Source organism: Echiichthys vipera (assembly GCF_963691815.1).
Source record: "Echiichthys vipera genome assembly, chromosome: 18".
Classification (NCBI taxonomy): domain Eukaryota; kingdom Metazoa; phylum Chordata; class Actinopteri; order Perciformes; family Trachinidae; genus Echiichthys; species Echiichthys vipera.
Genome location: NC_139843.1, coordinates 2,102,352 through 2,120,212, shown reverse-complemented (window position 1 = coordinate 2,120,212; position 17,861 = coordinate 2,102,352). Strand labels below are relative to the sequence as shown.

General features: G+C 46.9%; 1 protein-coding gene across 1 annotated transcript; it reads right to left on the bottom strand.

The window, feature by feature from the left end:
• Window positions 1-9,985: 9,985 nt before the first annotated feature.
• On the bottom strand, window positions 9,986-16,837 carry chmp6b (charged multivesicular body protein 6b). Its single transcript, XM_083932420.1, has 8 exons — window positions 16,656-16,837; window positions 15,274-15,383; window positions 14,148-14,235; window positions 13,958-14,044; window positions 13,811-13,876; window positions 12,675-12,755; window positions 12,453-12,525; window positions 9,986-12,148 (listed from the first exon to the last, which is right to left on the bottom strand). The coding sequence occupies exons 1-8, from the start codon at window positions 16,716-16,718 to the stop codon at window positions 12,099-12,101; spliced, it is 618 nt and encodes a 205-aa protein (XP_083788546.1). The 5' UTR covers window positions 16,719-16,837; the 3' UTR covers window positions 9,986-12,098.
• Between the last annotated feature and the right edge of the window lie 1,024 nt (window positions 16,838-17,861).

Here is a 17,861-nt window from a genome sequence, read left to right as displayed (position 1 = left end):
CATCTAATCCAGAGGGACGTCGATCCACAGCCGGCGGCGTTGCATTTACATTTGTGATGTGACGTAACGTTACAGAGCCAGATACAGTACAGCATGGGTGCTGACACACACACGCAGTCGTGAGACACTGCCCACACACACACACACCATCCACCAGTGTGAGTCATCCATAAATCACATTCAGCCGATCTTGTTTCAGCAGCAGTGAGGTTACGGCTTCGCTCCTCTGTTATTGTATTCTGGCAGCACACAAACATCCAGAGCCGCTCTGTTTACCCGGAGAAGGGTCGTCGTGCTCCGTCGGAGTAGTTCGACCCTCCTGGGAGTTCATTAAAGCTCACTCTTCCCCTGCTCAGCACCACATAGAAGACTGTCAAATGACTCAAACATCAAATCCGTCACTGAGAACCTGCCGAAGCTCCACACGAACGCTCCCCTGACACGATCAGCCGATCAGCAGGAGTCACCCGTCCGTCTACACGTGTAATTTGGTGCAGATTAAACATGTTCTAGGGGGTCAAACATGGACTGGGCAGTGTAATGGCGGTTCCTAATCCCATCTTGAGGCTGTGTGATTTAAATCTGACATTTTCCGTCTCTCCTCTCCTCGTTGGGACTCTGGTGTTATCTAATGGGAGCCGGCACCTCTGGGCCTCTTCATCTTCCTCCCCTTTAATGAATTAATAAAGACCTGTTAGTTTCTCTAAACACAGCCTCCCACAAAGCTCAGCTCGCTCATCGGATCGGCTCAGAAGCGCCCCGGGGCCCCCTCCCCACCAACCGCAGCAGCCATTGCCACGTCGGTCTCCTACGATCGGCGCCCAGCGGCGGCGGGTCGAGCTGGCTTCTCCACACTCCTGCTGACTCGGTAATGATGCAGCCCGCTGATGGCAGGAAGGAACCCCGCCGCTGCAGCTCTGCATCGTGGCATTTTCACAGTCCAGCTCGGTCGCTTTCAAAGACGCTGCAACGTCTTATGGTCGCTTTAAAAACCGATAAATGTGACTTTCCAATTAATGGTTGGGTCTATAAAATGTCAGGAAATAGCGACGAAAATACGGAGAAACACATCAGATCCTCACACTGGAGACACTGGAACTTTCTCTTCATACAGTGTGTTTCCATGAACATCAGTAACCCAACAACGGTCTTAAGGGACTAACCAGAGGTCCCCTGGTGTCCGTGTGCGGGGGTTGAATGGTGAAATGAGGGAGTCACTCTTCCTCCGGTACAGTAGGTGGAGCTCCACCAACATCCAGCTGCTCTGAACACGCCTTTATTCCCACCTTCACCTTTGTCACAATCACCAGCGTGGGGAAAATGGCCGACTTTTGGACAGAACCAGGACAGGAACAGCTCTTCCTGGTACTGATGCTGGTTGCCATGGTGAAGTCCTCCCTGGGTTTAAAGGGAACGCTCTATTGTTGTTGTTTTTTCACGTTGTTATCGGCGCCGTTGCTTCCTGGTTTCTTCTTTTTACGGGTCTGAAGCCACTGCAGTGCTAACCGGGGTGTGAGGACTCTGATTGGACCCAGGCTACGGTGTTTCCACGGTGTTAGAGAGACAGGAGTCTGACCTGAACCTGAACATAATCAATACACACTGAGTGAGGACGATCACCTGATCACCCTGACCCCTCAGCACAGCTTTATACACAGACACTTATACGCATACGCCACTTTAATGCAGTTTCTGTCCATCTTCCTCCTCCTCCTCTTCCTCTTTTCTGAAGTTCAGGCTATTAACGATTTAAAGGAACCTCCCACAGGTCACAACAGCAGGCGCCTGCTCCTTGTGCACCATCGATTCCTCATTAGAGTGTGTTTGTGTGTTTGTGTGTTTGTGTGTTTTCACGGCTCCTCAGTCGCCTAAACTCTCCTGTCGAGTTGCACCGTCGATGGGAAACACGGCTCAGCGAACACACGTTCTTCCTGAAGCTCTCAGACACGCGGGCTCGAGGCGGGTGGACCAGCGACACGCTCCCTCACATAAGAACAGGAAAGGCCTCGCTGTGCTTCCGCCGCTGTAATCCACCTCACCTGGAGAGATGCCCTGAGTGCAGAGGGAGTGAAGGGTAGCGTCGCTGCTCCTGCCTCTGCTCAACAGGAGCTTTGTTGTGTGTGAATAACAGCGGAGGACCTGAGGGCTTTGACACATTTCCTGGGCCTCTCCAGTTTCCTCGAGTGCAGGGCGCGTTCACTCCAGATTCCCCAAGAACGTCTCTGACTTTGACTGTTTTCACACCTGAAACTAGAGCCGACCAGGGCGGAGCTGCAACTGGTGCTCCATTAATGGGTTATGAGTTATCAACTATTAAATTAACCACTGATTGTTCTGGATGAGGGATTAATGGGATTCATCGTGCGGCCTCAGGCAGCAGGACGCAGCAGGACATGACGATGTACGCAGAGGACGCACAGAAGGCTGCGTCCGTGTCGGTGTGCGTCTCTAGCGTAGAGCAGAAATGAGCCGTTAGATGCTCTTCATGTCTTGAGGGAGGACGTCCACACCCTTTAACGAGTCCGCTCCACAAATGTGGGAAAAGTCTCGGATTCTCAAATGTGAATTTCTTTTAGTTTCTTTCCTCTAAAGGGACGGGACCGGAGAACCGGTAACAAATCAGTATCAGCACTGTACGTCACAGAGCGGATCAGTTCCTCTCATCAACGTCTGAAGTTTTATTATAACAGGGATCGACTGATGCCCGATACAGAGTGACCATTCTCTTGAGCTGATGCGACTTTTCTCCCTCAGTTTACATCATAAAAATGACACAAAGATGATAACAAATGTTACGAGTCTGACTTTTAAAAAAGGAGCATTTAATGAACTTAATAAAGGCGTCTGCAGCCTAGCAGAGCTGCCTGTGGACGCCTGCAGCCCACATCGGCCGATACGATGCACCTATAAAACACAAATATAGACCGATGATATCACTAATTATAACGTTTAGAATGATGTGTTTTTTATTAGAAGAAAACCTAAATAAAAAACAAAGCTGTGGGAAAGTTCTCTTGTTTCTTCTCCGCTGCACTCAGACTTTAAAAGCACAGAACACGGATGAGTGATGGATGAAGAATCAGGCTGATGAGCATCGATAACACTGATCTCCTCTGGGACAGGGAGCTGAGTATAACAGGGACAGTCTGCTTCCACAGCCTCTCCTCTGCCTTTAGAGGTGAACTCTCCCGGGACAAACCGTCCACCTGGACTCACCGGCACCTTTATTAGACCCACAGAGAGGATCAGTGAGTCCACGCACTCTTAATGAATCCTTCAATGAACAGAACGCATGAGCTGTTTACTGAACTAGATTTCTGTGAGCTGGAAGAACTGGAGTCACTGACACTAAAATCATCCACAGTTAAACAGCCCTCTGCCTCCGTGGACCCACCTGTCTCCAGCTGAGGACCAACACAGGAACTGGCATCCTCACAACCTCAGCGCGACACACTCCTGCAGACACACAACCTCACAACCTCAGCGCGGACACACTCCTGCATCCTCACAACAGCACGGACACACTCCTGCATCCTCACAACAGCGCGGACACACTCCTGCATCCTCACAACCTCACAACAGCGCGGACACACTCCTGCATCCTCACAACAGCACAGACACACTCCTGCAGACACACAACCTCACAACCTCAGCGCGGACACACTCCTGCATCCTCACAACCTCAGCGCGGACACACTCCTGCATCCTCACAACCTCACAACCTCAGCGCGGACACACTCCTGCAGACACACAACCTCAGCGCGGACACACTCCTGCATCCTCACAACCTCACATCAGAGCGGACACACTCCTACAGACACACAACCTCACAACCTCACGGACACACTCCTGCAGACACACAACCTCAGCGCGGACACACTCCTGCATCCTCACAACCTCACATCAGAGCGGACACACTCCTACAGACACACAACCTCACAACCTCACGGACACACTCCTGCATCCTCACAACCTCAGCGCGACACACTCCTGCAGACACACAACCTCACAACCTCAGCGCGGACACACTCCTGCAGACTGCATCCTCACAATCTCACAACAGCGCGGACACACTCCTGCAGACACACAACCTCAGCGCGGACACACTCCTGCGCACACACTCCTGCAGCCTGCACAAACTTGTGTGTCCTGTAACACCGTCCTTCCCCCGGTGCAGCAGGTGTCCCTCCGCGGCAGAGGAACAGCCGAACACCCCCCCGTCTTACCTTGTAGACATTCTCCGTGATACGGTGCACCTCGTCGGTCCGGGACATCCTTGTGGGAGCTTCGGTCAGAACCATAGAAGAAGAGGCTTCCGGAGGGATCTGACTTCTCTGTGCGCCGGAGACACGCAGACGAGCTGGTGCGTCCGCGGGATCCCGGCTTTTATAGGAGAGTCCTCCGCGCTGCGCCCACACCGGCTCCCCACGCAGCGCGACGCTCGGTCGGTGCCTCCCGGTTGGAGCGCAGAGGCGGACCCACCTCACGAGGGGCGGTGCTGCGTTCAGGGGCGCTGGGAAATGAAGGGTAGGGGAGAGGAGGGTCGGTTGGGACACTTTTCTGTCAACACGACATAACGAACAACAAAGTAATCCCAAAAAGATGCAAAACCAGCACAAATAGATGCAAAATGACTAAAAATAGATGCAAAACCAGCACAAAAAGATGCAAAATGACTAAAAATAGATGCAAAACCTCCACAAAAAGATGCAAAATGACTAAAAATAGATGCAAAACCACCACAAAAAGATGCAAAATGACTAAAAACAGATGCAAAACCACCACAAAAAGATGCAAAATGACTAAAAATAGATGCAAAACCACCACAAAAAGATGCAAAATGACTAAAAACAGATGCAAAACCACCACAAAAAGATGCAAAATGACTAAAAATAGATGCAAAACCAACACAAAAAGTCCCTGAATGCAGCAGAACCTTAAAAGGGCCTCTGACACAATCATACAAACCTAAAACAATTATTTAATAAGATTATTATTGTTATTGTGACATCACTGTTATATGTTCATGATGTCCCTGAAGGCACCTGCAGTGTTTATATTAATTTTAATAACATAGATGCTGTTCTATGGAGATCTGTGGAGGACGGACATCTGTCTGCACCAGAGAGAGGAAGAGAAGGAGAGAGAGAGAGAAGAGACGGACAGATGGACAGAGACAGACACAAAGACAGAGACAGACACACTTCCAGTAACTATAATAATATCTATAGTAATGTGAATATGACTTATTAATACAGCAGAACAGTAGAAACAAGCACAACTAAGGTGATAGATTATAAACGCAGCAGGAAGCGTCATGCAGGACCACGGCAGCAGGCACCACCACCATCAACAGAGACCTACACACACAGGACCACGCCAGCAGGCACCACCACCATCAGCAGAGACCTACACACACAGGACCACGCCAGCAGGCACCACCACCATCAGCAGAGACCTGCACACAGGACCACAGCAGCAGGCACCACCACCATCAGCAGAGACCTACACACACAGGACCACGCCAGCAGGCACCACCACCATCAGCAGAGACCTGCACACACAGGACCACGGCAGCAGGCACCACCACCATCAGCAGAGACCTGCACACAGGACCACGGCAGCAGGCACCACCACCATCAGCAGAGACCTGCACACGGGACCACGGCAGCAGGCACCACCACCACCATCAGCAGAGACCTACACACAGGACCACGGCAGCAGGCACCACCACCATCAGCAGAGACCTGCACACAGGACCACGGCAGCAGGCACCACCACCATCAGCAGAGACCTACACACAGGACGACGGCAGCAGGCACCACCACCATCAGCAGAGACCTGCACACAGGACCACGGCAGCAGGCGCCACCACCATCAGCAGAGACCTGCACACAGGACCACGGCAGCAGGCACCACCACCATCAGCAGAGACCTGCACACAGGACCACAGCAGCAGGCACCACCACCATCGGCAGAGACCTGCGAGACGACAAAACACAAACAACTCCAGGGGAAGAAGTTGAATTAGTAACATGCACTGATGAGACATGAATGATACAGACAGAGAGGAGAGAAGCTCGGAGGATCGGGAACAGGATGATGACCTCATCACCTCCTGACGCCTCTGTGAGGAGGGACGGTCACGCCGTTCTGTTCTGCAGCAGAACAGTGAGAGGAAGTGGATCTTTTTAGAGCTGCATGGAGAATAAAGAGGAGCCTCCACTTCTGGTCGTCACAGCGGACTAAAGCGACCCGAGGAGACCCGACTGCAGACGGACGGTTAATGGAAATCAATCCTCGTGTTGGACCTTCAGAGCAAACAGACACTTCCACACTGTCGGCCATTTTATCGACGATCTGCTCCCCGTGACGATTCAATCCCAGCAATTAGTTTCCGTGACTGACGCAGGATTTCATTGTGTTTGCTGACTATAAACAAGTGATTTAGGGTGATCTTTAATCACTCAGCTGCAGACTTGAGACACGTCAGCAAAGTGGAGTCGCTAACAGCCGGACGTGGCTAACAGTGATTAGCTCGGGGCAGTACGGTGCAGGCATTCAAAGGTCTTTTTTAACCACTAATGCTGCTGAAAATAACAGCAAACCTCTGCAGCAGCATGAGAAGAGTCCCTACACATAAAACAAAGCACCAATGGGCTCCTTCCACTGTAATGGACTTTACTATGAGAGGAGCTGGTACAGGGGCCAGTAGGTAAGTCTTTAAAACACTCTTTAATAAACTCTGGCTTCACTAACTGCTACTTAGCTCGGGGCAGCACGGTGAAGGCATTCAAAGGTCTTTTTTAACCACTAATGCTGCTGAAAATAAATGTTTGTATGAGTGACTACCTCAGATCATGTTGGAAATGTATATTTAAATTGTTAACCTTGGAAAATATAACGGTTAACGGTAAATATAAAGAACATATATCGGCGTGTAGAACATCAGTCAAGAGCAGGAGGTTGTTGTAAAACTGGTAATTACACTTATTTCATCTCATCTTCAGCCTCTGATCCTGGGTCAGGTCTCAGGGGCAGCAGCTCCAGCAGGGGACCCCAAACTTCCCTTTCCCGGGCCACATTAACCAGCTCTAACTGGGGGATCCTGAGGCGTTCCCAGGCCAGTGTGGAGATCTAATCTCTCCACCACATGGAATTTGATGTAATTGTGCTTTAAACAACACAAGTTCCTGACAAATGAAAGGAAAACACGACAAAGTTTCATGTTTTAAAATGTGTCGGCACGTAGAGTCAGCATCGTGTGTGTGTGTGTGACCTGGACTTTTCAAGGATTTCCAGCTCCTGAAAATAGAAACTGTGCACGGATGAGATGTGACTTTAACACAGTTCTGCCTGTGTGTGTGTGTGTGTGTTCAGTACACAGTGGAGGTGTAGTCAGGTAGGCACGTATCTGTGTGGGCAGGACACACACACACGCACACACACACACTCTCTCGAGGCATCCATTCAGCAGCATGACCATCCTACTCACCATTGTCCTCTCTCCGCCTCAGATCCACGTCTGTGATTCATCAGCGCGGCGCTCTGACATTCAGGTTCCTGTCTGTGCGGCGCCCACTCCCACTCCCACTCCCACTCAGCACGGACGGGCTGTAGCACACACTCCGCTGCACCAACATGAAGCCAGTCCATTCATAATCAGTGTGAAGTTCAGTGACTTAACAAACACAGCAGGCTTTTGCGTTTTTAAAGTGCTCCCACGGCCACAGACAGAGACATTTAATGCTTTTATTTTGAAAGGGTCCAGCTGAAATAGTTCAATTACTTTTAACTCTGACAGAAAAGTTGAGTGCAGAACAAGGTCACAGTGTTCAAACAGTGTTAATGAAGCAAACACTTAAATGCTAGGAAAGGAAATAGAAAGAAAAAGTGTTTGAATGGGTTATTTTTATTATCTGAACTTTAGTTTCTGTCCTAAAAAACATTTTTAATAACCTGCACATGTTTAAACTCCTTATGCCTCATTAGTCGTCTGCTGTATTTCATATTTGATCTGTTTGTCATTGGTTTATTCAGTGTATTCTTATATTGTACAGATATATAATATACATTATTTGAGTATGCTATGCTATTGTATTTAAATATTCTATTTTCTCATTTAATATTTAGTATGTAAACACATATACATACATTCTGTTATTGTTTGTTTGTGTATTTCCTGCTTTTTTCACATGCTTTGTATGTGCAAGACAGGAAGCTATATATACATACATACATACATATATGTATATATATATATACACACACACACACACAGTATAGATACATATATGCAATACCTGGGTAACCTGCTGCTGAAACTTAAGAATTTACCAATTTGGGATCAATATAAGCTTTCTGTCTTGTAGGGTGACTGTGGCTCAGTGCCAGAGTGGGTCGTCCTCCATTCAAGAGATTGGCGGTTCGATCCCCACCTCCCCCGGTCCACATGTCAAAGTGTCCTTGGACAAGACACTGAACCCCGAATTGCTTGTCGTGCTGCGCATGGGTGTGTGAATGTGGTGTGAATGGTTAGATTAGATGGTCTGTAGATGTCCACTGCCATCAGTGTGAATGTGACAAACACTGTGAAAGCACCGTGAGTCGTCAGAGTAGTCTCTCTGCTCCAACACACCTGATTCACAGGTGACTCAGGTGTGTTAGAGTATCCACAGTTCACTGATGGCTGCACTTTAAATCAGATGTTCTTGCGCTGTAGACGACCAAAATGATGTTTTATAACCTTCATTTCAAAGCTTGAAAACCACAACCCCATTCAAATTCAAGTGTTCTTTAAAGGATCTCCAGCACCAGTGTGTGACCGCTCCACATCAGACACTTTACAAAACATTTGGCGCCACCTTGTGTTCAACCATGCAACATTTGAAGTGTTGAGTATTAAAAAGTTCCCTCTGCGACGTGTTTGAGTCTCTAAAAACTTCTCTGCCATGATTTAAATGTTGTTTGCTTTGGTTTAACCACTTAAAAAGTTTCAAAAAAGTAAACTCAAAGGGGATGGAAGCACAACTGCTCTTTCTCCATCACTGAAAAAGCTTCTCCTGAGGTTAACGCGCAGACCTGAAATGAAAGAGACGCGCACAATCGGAGCCCGGGCTGCCCCCCCCATGCAGCTAGCATGAGGGGGGCAGCCCTTTGAGATGCGCACTCACGCTGTCCATCCGTACCGTGCCCAACAGCTAAAGTCTAGTTCCTTTGACCAGTGAGTGCAACAGCTTGCCGTCCACGGCCCGCTTGGGAGCGGTGGGCTTTAGTAAAGCACGTTTGCACGTGTACGAGCGTGTGCACGTGTACGAGCACGAGGCCTACGGCGGTTCTGAGGTCATTTCCTGTGCGCCTGTTGGGAAGTAGAAAAAAGAAGGAGGGACCATGCGCGGACATTTCAAACAATGGCGGTGAAAGGTTCACGTTGGTGTGATGCGGAGGTGGAGTGTTTACTGCAGATTTGGTCGATGAAAAGATTCAAAAACAGTCGACAAGACGCACAAAAACTCAGAGGTCTACGGAAAGATCTGGAAACAAAGCCACGCATCGCCATGACGTCATCAATGCGTGTGACGTGTTACGGCGTGATGACGTATAGGCAGCAAGAAGCATTCTCCGAGGCCCAGGTAGTGTGAGTACAAACGGGCCTGGAGGGGGGGACAAGGACCCTAAAGCACGGGGCACGGGACGGAGGCACAGTGGGAGGGCGCCCTCAGTGTGTTTTCCGCTCTGAGCCGGAGCTTCCACCTTTCTGTGACGCTGTTGTGTCCGAGTCGTTCCCCGTTCAACAGGGTTTCACAGATCAGACGGCTGATTGGTTCACGGATCAGTGACGGACCAACTGAAGCTGCTGGAGACGTTTGAATGTGAGAGTCTCAGAGTGAAAACACCTCTGCAGTGATGAACTCTGATAGGAACAAGTCGCTGTCGTCACTTTAGAGACACAAACAGAAGAAACACACTTGTCTGAGAGGAGGGGGACTTTGAGAGTAATTAAAAAACACTTTTATTGTAAAAAGAACAGAGAGAGAGAGAGAGAGAGAGAGAGAGAGAGAGAGAGAGAGAGAGAGAGAGAGAGAGAGAGAGACGGAGAGAGGTATAATAGAGCCCGGTCTGTTGCTGCACCGATGAAATTACTGCAGCGTGAGCGTGTTAGTCACCGGTGTTTGTGAGATTAACTGATTTACAGATTAGTTTGATGGATCTTCAAAGATACACAAGCTTAACAAATGTGGGCCATCGTTGCTGCTGCAGCTGAACACAGCTCTGCACGAGTGAACGCGGGTTTGATACGCAGAGTAAAACAATTACAGGCCCCTGCGATGATGATGATGATGATGATGATGATGATACTCGGTGGGGAGAGATTGGCTTCTGTCAGGTTTATTACCTGTTAGAGACGAGCAGCTGCTGCCTGAGAGCCCACAGACGCCACGATTAGCCCTTTCTCCAATGACACTCGACTCATCCACAAGGGGAGCAGGGAATTAGACGAGTTAAGCTGCACCAGAGGGGGTCAGGCTGGGGGAAAACAGATGCTCACGCAAACGTTTGGGTACTTCATTCAACATTTCAGGGTGTGTCGAGAACAGCGGGGAGGTCCAGAATATTCCTTTACTCAGTGAGAAGCCGTGTAATGAGCGGGGTGATGTAGAGCTAAAGATAACAAAGATGGACGAACCTTCAGGTCTGTGAAGTGAAGTCAATGGTCACTTAAAGCTGTAAAACAGACCAGACAGCAGGGGGCGCTTTAGGGCGGGGCTACACAGACACCTGTCAATCAGGTATCCACGGCAACTGTGACATTCAAACAGAACGAGTGAGCTTGTTTTTGGGCGTCGTCTTTGTTAAAGTCTCAACTTCACTGGGACATCGTGAGAACGTCTTAAATCCCTCACGTCGCACCTGCTTTAAAGTGGGGGCGTTGTTTTCCAACCGTTATTTTTTCACTTTCACGCAGAAACACAAACATCACCCGACTCTTAGAGCTGCGGCGTTTTCTCAGCTTTGACGAGAGTAAAGAACTTTTCACTTGGAGCCTAAAGTCCCGTTCAGACCAAAGATTCACGACGAGACGAGTTGAAACTTGCAGCGTTCTGAAACCTGCCAGTTCACACCAGAGAGACGAGGCCAGACGGTGGATCGTCTCCATAGCAACGCCTCTCTGCACTTCTGCTCTAACCTGCGACTTCTCAGCCTTTTGAGGACAGAGGTAGTGAGAAACTCGCTGCAGCTGCGTTTCTATAGAGATGAAACGGTTAAATTAACATTGTTTTTCTGATTCGCTGCGGCGCTCGCTCTCCTTATTTATTGTATTGCTCGCTCGGCCCTCTCTCTCTCGCTCCGTCTCTTTTCTCACACGCACACGCAAGCACGCCGTTTTTCAACCAGCTGACAGTCTCTCAGTGACTTGACCAGCGGACTTTGCTCAGACCTGATTGGCTGTTGAAACAGGTGACGTGTGTTTTGTTCTAAAAGCAGCTGCTGGAGACTTGACGAGCAGGGCTCAGGAGACGACATCAGCAGGTTTGAGTCCAGACGAGACGGGTCGGGTCGGCTCACACCGCTGCTGTGTTGTTGAGAATCTTTGGTCTGAACTGGGCTTCAGAGCGAGAACAGAACTCCTGCAGTGAAGTTTTGCTTTTGAGCATCACAAATCAAATTTCACTCACCAAAGCATCATAAGTGAGAGGACACACACACACACACACAGTGAGTCTGGGGGTCATTCGTGTGAGCTGACTGTTCACAATGACTAACACAAACACGCATTAGGGTGAAGTCAGTGTGTGTAAAATGATTGAGTGGCGAACACCAATCGAACAAAATCTTAGGCACAGGTATCTGATCTCACAGGTCTTTGTGGTTCTGCGGTGAGTCGAGGGCTCCGCGGTGAAGCCGCCCCACTGCCCTTCACGCGTGGGCGTGCGGCGGGGGCTGGATGATATGGAGGAGGCGCCGGTGTCTGAGAGAGGCTGCTGTCGCTTGGTCACAGGGCTCTGAAGGAGGGACAGTCCTCCGGCTAAATGTTTGTGTGGTCGTGTGTTAGTGTGGGAGTGTGGAGGAGATCCAGAGGGAGGTGAGGCGCGCTCCTACGCAGCGAGCATCTCTCGCGCCTCCTTCTTTCTGGGACGCTCCCGCGCTGAAAGAAAGGATAAGAAAAGGTGGTGGAGTCAACAACCCCTTCTCAAACTAGAACAGGTTTGTAGAGAAACTATAGATCCACCTTTGAGGCTACTGTGGACATAACGCTATCTACTAGAACTGGGCCAGACGAGCACAAAAGAGCCGGACACACACATAAACATCGTACACACATTGAAACGACAGCGTGCACACTGAGATATTATGCAGCTGGAACATGATCAGGACAACACGAGAGGACGTTTGGTGTCAGAGGTCAGAGAGGAATCGGAGACAAACTAAAAGCATGTGAGGGAACCCACCTGGTTGCTCCTCTGTGGCCTCTGGGACTTCTGGAAGCTCGTCTTCGGGAACCTCTGGAAGCTCCAGGTCTCCCTGAGAGCGCGAACAGAGCGGAGAATGAAGAGTGACACACGGAGGGTCGAGCCGCTCCTACGAGGCTCTAATGTCTCATTTCAGTTCCACACACACACACACGAGTGAATCCACAGAAGAAGCTGAGTGACGCTGATGGTTGCACCCACCTGAGTTATGGCCTCCAGCTCCGCCAGCACAGCGTCTTCATCTTCCTGTGTTAGAGAGCCGGCCAGCATCTCGTCGATTTGCTGCGGAGAGACGGAAAGTTCTCTGTGAGCAACAGCAGCTTCATATTGTACGGATTAGAAACATCTGTTGGCAGAACTGAAGTAAAGGAACCGCCCCAAACCCAACTGTCGCTGCCAACTGAGGAAGTTGGTGCAGCTCTTAATTTTAAGTTACAGATCAAACTGTCAAAAAGGATTAATACACGACCTTTAACCCTCACGCTTCCCTCAGATTTACCAACGCTGGTCTGGGGCTGAAAACGTCTGCGCACAAAAACTGCCATAAAATCCTCAGATCAAGTTTTTTTCAGATTTTTTTTGCTTAAATCCTCAAAAAAAAACTTGCCCCTGATCAAAATGAACAAATATTTAATCATTTTGGGGATTTTATGTCTTCAAATGCCAGTTTAATGATTTTAATTTTGAATTATTTGGTTAAAAAAGACAAAAGATGAATTGTTTTCCGTATAATAAACAGTAGGTTGATGAAACTTTGCTGGTGATCAGAGTCTTATGTGTCAAAGATTAGCAACAAATTGGATTGATCGATTTCAGGTAAAAATATTGATGCTTGAGGATTTTTTAGCAGTTTTTGTGCGTTTTTCAGCAAAATCAAGACTCTAATCACCAACAAAGTTTTCATCTTCCTAATATTTATTATATGGAAAATATTTCATATTTTGTGGGGGTTTTTGGTGATGAGTCACTGAAACAATAAAACTGTCATCCAATGACTGAACGTTTGGTGGTTTTGAGCAGGTTTGAAGTTGTTTAAGAGATTTAGGAAAAGAAATCTGAGAAAAAATTATATATAAGGATTATAAAGCATTGTTTTTGTGCTTGGACGGTACCAAAGGGAGCAAAATGTGAGTATAAACCTATGCAATATGTATAAATGTTTGTAATATGTCAGAGAGAAAAACAGTGGATTTCACATATTTGGCTAAAAATAAGAGTTTTTACCAAAATGCCAAAAACTGTAACCGCCAAAATGATCACATAATAATAAAAAAATGGCCTTTTTTGCCCCGAGGAGAGAACAAGAGTTAAAAAAGGTGAAGAACTAAGAGACTTACCCGTTGGTACTCGATGGAGTCTTGGGTTTCATCCAAAATCCGCTCGACTTCTTCTACAGACATCACCTAACGAGGGAAACACACGCGTCAGTCAACAGGGACACAGGCGGACGCTGGGACCGTCACACAGGACGTGACGTCGCCTACCTCGTGCATCTTTTTCAGACATTCGTTTCCTGCTTTCAGCCCTTGAATGACCTTCATCTCGATCTGGGCGAACTCCAGGTCTTGAACCTGAAAACACGCAGAAAAGAGAGGCGGTGTTGGTTTGAGCCTCTGCGGGGGGGGGGGGGGGGGCACGCCGTGCGTCGGTCTAACCCCAGCCTCCGTCACTCACCATGCGCTCCAGGTTGCCGATCTGGTTCTCCGTCTTGTCGAGAAGTTGATCCTGGTAACGCTTCTTTTTCAGCAAGAGCAGCGCTTTTCTGTTTCAACACAAAAGACATTCAAGACATTCACAATCAAGTCAGAACGCTGAAGAACAACGGGCGAGAAAACCGGGACTCGGTTTGTTGTTGAAGAGAAAGACGAAGGGAGAAGAAATAAACCATCAACTCTAGGACACAAATGGAGGAAGTTACCATAAAATATCAATGTTTTGATGTTACAGAATCCAACCTATGATGTTTCTGCAGCTGTCTAAAAAGGGGTTAAAGCGTAATTCAGGCGTAAAATCATCCTACGGTCGTTTCAGCACTTACACACATCAACTAACCCATGGAGACACTTTGCTTCGTGTGTAAACTACAGAGTTCGTACAGCACTTTTCAAACACTTTCCAAGTCCCTGTTGGAGCTTCTCCAGCCCCTCACAGTCGGGGTAAATCACATTTCTCTACAAACACAGATACTGAAAATGATTATTTCACTTTTTCCATTAAAATCACGTTAAAAGAGATACGATATAAAAATAAGAGCCAACCTCTGCAGCAGCATGAGAAGAGTCCCTACACACACAACAAAGCACCAATGGGCTCCTTCCACTGTAATGGACTTTACTATGAGAGGAGCTGGTACAGGGGCCAGTAGGTAAGTCTTTAAAACACTCTTTAATAAACTCTGGCTTCACTAACTACGCTGATGCTGCTTTGTTGTGTGTGTAGGGACTCTTCTCATGCTGCTGCAGAGGTTTGCTGTTATTTTCAGCAGCATTAGTGGTTAAAAAAGACCTTTGAATGCCTTCAACGTGCTGCCCCGAGCTAATCACTGTTAGCCACATCCGGCTGTTAGCATAGTTAGTGAGTGAACTTTGCTCCTAAAGCTCTGAAAGACTCTTTTCAGGGGAACAAACTGGATCTGGTGCAATGATCACATTAATTGTCGTGTTATAAGAGAAAAAAACTAGAGCCACAGTTATTCTGGTGTAAGTGAAGGGGGGGGGGGGGGGGGGGGGGGGTTCAGGTGGGCTGGAGCTCGTCAGTGACCCTCCCTCTGTGCGTTTGTACGGACGTTTTGCTGACTCACTCTTTTTTGCCATTTTTCAGCAGCTGCTTGGCGAGAAGCCGCTCCTTCTCCAGCTGCAGGTTGATCCTCTTCTGGTACTGCCTCAGCTTATCTCTCTGCTGCTTCAGTTGCTGCCATGATGAGAAAACACACACACACACACACCTTTAATACGCACAGTAGACATTTACACGCATACACACTTCAAACTTAACACCAGCTCAAAGATCGTTTCCTCTCCTAATAAAAGAAGCTTCAAGCGTCTCGTGAAAGCTTCTCCTGCTCTTACAGCTGCGAAGCACCTTTATAGTGACGGATTATTGCACTTAAATTAAATGTTATTGTGCTAAAAACATTTCTTTCCCTGACGGCTTTCTACAGAAGGCGACACATTAAAGGAAAGCACAACAAAGTTTCACGTGTTTGTAAGAAACTCAGCATTAAATAACAGGCTCTTTATTCAAAATCAAACCTTTAAAACATTAATAAGAACGATGTCAATCATGTGATTTAAAGGCAGAATCATAAAGGAAATAATCAAAAACACCACAAATTAAAAGTATATTTGACATATCTGATATTTCTTTCTATTGTAGAGTAAACATTGTGACTTTATGCACTTCTTCATCACATTACATCAGATGTTATTGTTTCCTGACAGCTTTCTACAGAAGGGTGAAAACACAACACTTGTTTGTAATAAAATCAGCATAAAAACCTTTAAAATCAACAGTTTTCAAGGATTTCAAACAGTCAATGTTGCAGTTTGAAGGCTGAATCATAAAGGAAATAATCAAAAACACCAGAAATTTAAAGTATATTTTCTATTTCTTTCTATTGTAGAGTAAACATTGTGACTTTATGCACTTCTTCATCACATTATATCAGATGTTATTGTTTACTGACAGCTTTCTACAGACACATTAAAGGAAAACAGCATAAAAACCCTAAAATCACAAAAACTTTATGCGAAACTCAACCTTAAAAATCAATTGTTTAAGGATTTCAAACAGTCAATGGTGCAGTTTAAAGGCAGAATCATAAAGGAAATAATCAAAAACACCACAAATTAAAAGTATAGTTGCTATTATGTTTATGCCGAATTGAAGAGAGACTTATAAAGTGCTGAAGTTGTGAATTTATGTTGAATAAACCTGCTGTGTAAGGTAAAAGTAAGGTAAAGTAGCTTGTTTTTGAACGCAGTTCGGCGTGACTAAGGTAAACATCGCCCGTTGAGTTAGCCGCTAGCGTTAGCAGCTAGCTGCTAGCTTTAGCCGCTAACGTTAGCAGTTAACCGCTAGCGTTAGCCGCTAGCGTTAGCAGTTAGCGTTAGCAGTTAGCAGCTAGCGTTAGCAGTTAGCGTTAGCAGTTAGCTGCTAGCGTTAGCCCGCTGTGACACTCACCAGAACCGCCTTGTCCTGCTCTGTCACTCGGGTCTGTTTCTTCTTTCCGAACAGGTTTCCCATCGTGACTCAGCATCACAGCTCCAGACTCTGAGCCGCGGGGGGAACCATTAAAAACGCGTCTTCTTCTCTGAGGGAACTCCGCGGACTACAACAGCTGATCCGCCATTTTCCGTGTCCACACCCACACCAGGAAGGACGGCGTCCGAGCAGGGACACACAAAAGGCGAACGACAGCTCTGCAGCAGGTACGGGGGGAAAAAACAGGACTAAATGAATACAAATAAATAAATCACAAATAAATAAAAAATGCTGCAATAAATTAACTAAATCATGGATAAAAGTATAAATAAATAAAAATAAATAAATGCAGATATTTAAAAATAAATAATCCAATAAATTAACAATAAATAATAAATAAATAACTAAAATAAAAAATGAATAAAAAGACTGTTTCTACAATTGTATTCACCAACATTTAATAATTTCAGTTTTTCTTTGTCATGTTATTGAGGCAGAGATTCTCATTTATTTATTTCTGAATTTATTTATTTATTTTAGCAGCTATTTATTTATTTTCTGTATTCATGTATGTATTTATTGCTGTATTTATTCATTTATTTCAGCATTTATTTATGTATTCATTAATTTATGTATTTCTAAATGTATTTATTTATTTCAGCATTTATTTATTTCTGATAATATTTTTTCATTTATTTATTTCTGTATTTTTTCATGGAGTTATTGATTTAGTACAAACGTGGAATCCCGAGTACTCAGCGCCCTCCCGTGGTCACAGCGGGGAACTGCAGCACAGCGTTCGCCCCTCAAAATGCAGCATTTGTCAAAAATTTAATTCAATAAAAAATAAAAAAGGAGCCATGCGTTGAAAGGAGCCAGTTGAGGTGGTTCAGGATCATCTGGTAAGGATGAACCCTGGGCGCCTCCCTAGGGAGGTGTTCCAGGCACGTCCAGCTGGGAGGAGGCCTCGGGGAAGACCCAGGACCAGGTGGAGAGATTAGATCTCCACACTGGCCTGGGAACGCCTCAGGATCCCCCAGTTAGAGCTGGTTAATGTGGCCCGGGAAAGGGAAGTTTGGGGTCCCCTGCTAAAGCTGCTGCCCCCGAGACCTGACCCCGGATAAGAGGCTGAAGATGAGATGAGATGAGATGATGTCTCCTGTAAATGCTGCTTCTGTTCATTTC

Excerpts from the sequence above, each read along its gene's own strand:
- chmp6b (XM_083932420.1), bottom strand. The coding sequence starts at position 16,718 with ATGGGAAACCTGTTCGGAAAGAAGAAACAGACCCGAGTGACAGAGCAG. Across the intron at positions 15,384-16,655 it reads AGCAGGACAAGGCGGTTCTG|CAACTGAAGCAGCAGAGAGA; the intron begins GTGAGTGTCACA and ends TCATCATGGCAG. Across the intron at positions 13,877-13,957 it reads GTCTGAAAAAGATGCACGAG|GTGATGTCTGTAGAAGAAGT; the intron begins GTAGGCGACGTC and ends TTCCCTCGTTAG.